Source organism: Hoplias malabaricus, chromosome 11 (assembly GCF_029633855.1).
Source record: "Hoplias malabaricus isolate fHopMal1 chromosome 11, fHopMal1.hap1, whole genome shotgun sequence".
Lineage (NCBI taxonomy): Eukaryota > Metazoa > Chordata > Actinopteri > Characiformes > Erythrinidae > Hoplias > Hoplias malabaricus.
Genome location: NC_089810.1, coordinates 16,781,411 through 16,783,910, shown reverse-complemented (window position 1 = coordinate 16,783,910; position 2,500 = coordinate 16,781,411). Strand labels below are relative to the sequence as shown.

General features: G+C 40.1%; 1 protein-coding gene across 1 annotated transcript in view; it reads left to right on the top strand.

Moving 5' to 3' along the window:
- tspan4a (tetraspanin 4a) overlaps positions 1-2,500 on the top strand; it is an 82,755-nt gene that overhangs the window by 67,629 nt on the left and 12,626 nt on the right. The window contains 1 exon segment of the mRNA XM_066685112.1: positions 1,350-1,451. Coding sequence (XP_066541209.1) covers positions 1,350-1,451 — 102 coding nt within the window.

The following is a 2,500-nucleotide window of genomic DNA, read 5'->3' as shown; positions in this document are numbered from 1 at the left end:
ACAGACCCGGAGCGGGACTTGAACCCACAACCCCCAGGTCTGGAGCTGTGTGACCACTATTATTATTATTATTATTATTATTATTATTATTATTATTATTATCATCATCAACATTACTGGTTTACTGGTCATGTTCATCAGGAAATGCTCATATTAGCATTATGGCTCTCAGATATCACAACCCCTGGTTCATATCACTCTCAATGTAAAGAAATCTGTGTCACTACATTTATTTACAGTAAAGCATTTCACATCCCAATGCCCTGAACATCTGTTTTTTGTTCTGTGTTGGTTTTTGTTTATCTTTCAGTAATGACTGTACTCTGCAGAAATGTTGAACACTGGGTGTAGATCCCTTACAGGGAAAATATGAATTATTAACTGAACTGCCAACTCAAGAGATGAACTGCTAGTGAACCACAGAATGATGAACACTGTGCTAAAGCTTGGCTAACACTATTTTTATTTTGGCAAGGCTAGGCTAGTATGTCCTTTGGAGCTGTTTGTTATAGATAGAAGCCTCTGCATAATGCAGGGTGTTTAAATTTTGTTTTCTTTTGGTCTTTAGTTCTGAACAACTAAGGTGCATTGTTTCTAGACACTGGCCTGTGAAGCACAATATATAACAGGCTAAAGCACTGGTATAATTTATACCGAGCCATATACAGTTACATGCAATATTTAATCGTTGAAGTGTCAAAAATATGGGGCAGGGCCATATCACGGACGCTTGAGTAGGTTCTTTGAGGAGAGAGGTGACTGTAGCTGCCAGCCTTCGAACCGTGGATAAGGGTCCTGCACGTCTGAGTCGTCTGCTGTTTCTGCTTGAGGAAAACAAGAGCAAAACTGTCAGAGACAGTGTGCTTTATACTTTCCTCCTAAGTGTCATGACACTCCAGCCGTGTCAGTTTACACTCTCTGACCTCCTTCTCCATGCGGAACTTTAGATCCCTGGGTGAGGTGCTAAAGAAGGAGGGTCCCTGGGTTGTGGCCTGTGTGCGTACAGTTGCGATGCATATTACATGTAGATTTATACTTTGTCAGTAAAACGTGTTATGTCTGTATTTATCCTGGATGACGGACACTGACCAGATGATTTCCCCACTCCTCTAATGGTGTACAGTTGTCAGTTGGAGCCTTAGGGTTATCTCAGCTGAGTGAAAGCAGCTGAGTGACTGTCTGCTGTGCTTTCCTCTGTAAAATGTGCCAGAGTGCTACATCAAGGCCATCCTCACTGAACCACTCTCTGAGCACATCTCTAACATTTATTAAAGCTCACTCTCTTCTCTTTTACCTTTCTCTAATACTGCACCACATTACTGCCTTGTTCTCCATCTCTTTGTGTGCAGATTGACCAGTACGCACAAAATGACCTGAAAAAAGGCCTGCAGCTCTTTGGCACAGAGGGAAACATTGGCCTGACCAACGCCTGGAGCATCGTCCAGACTGATGTAAGTTCAGAATACTCTTTAAAATCATGCATTTTACTATTCAGATTTGCATATACCATAAATGGTTATGAGCATGGGTTTATATAAATATATTTATGTTTCTATTAAAAACACCCCTCATCATTTTATTAAGGTAGTCCCCAGGTGTGGTGGTCTATTGAAAGGGTGAAATTGCAACTAACTAATGAACTCAAATATATGTATAATTTATTTATGAGTGAGACTTTATAAGTTGTGAAGAGGAAATAAAGCAATGCACCATAAATATGGAAGGATAACATTAATACCTCTGATTATCCATCCCTCATGCTTTGCAGCGCAACACGAAGATCTTTGATCATATTTAAAGAGGAAGCCGACGATGACAGTGTGGTGAATTCCAGAGAAAATGCTTCCTCTCTGTGATGGGAACAGATAGGAGGGTGTGCAACACCTGCTTTACTAAGTGACCTGTCACTGTGCTTTCATAGAACATTCAGAACAGCTCTGTACTCTGCTTTATTAGATAATCAGTTAGAAGAGTTTCAATAAACAGATAACAAGTTGCTTTATAAACAGAGAGAGAGGGAGAGAGAGAGATGAGTGTGAGTCTGAGAAGGAAAAAAGAGAAATATGGGTGACAGAAAGACACGTCATGGTTTTGTAAATTGAGAATGAGAAAGAAAAGGGGCAGACAACCAAAGCAAGAGAAAAAAAGTGAGAGAGAAACAGAAAGACAGAGACAATAAAAGAGAGAATGTGTGAGAAGGAATGGGAATGAAATGGAGAGAGAGAATAAGTGAGAATAAGAAAATAACATGAAAACATAAAGAGGAAAAATAGCAGGAGAAAATATGACAGAGGATGAGACTGTGTGTGTTTGTGTGTTTGTGTGTGTGTGTTTGTGTGTGTGTGTGTGTGTGTGTGTGTGTGTGTGAGAGAGAGAGAGAGCGAGAGAGAGTTAAAAATCCCTTATGGACCGGTTGTTTGTTCTGGGCTGCCTTTGATGTGCCTTTCATTGTAATATTCATGTTAATTCCACAGCTTTTCCCAAAGAAAAGAGGTGAGGA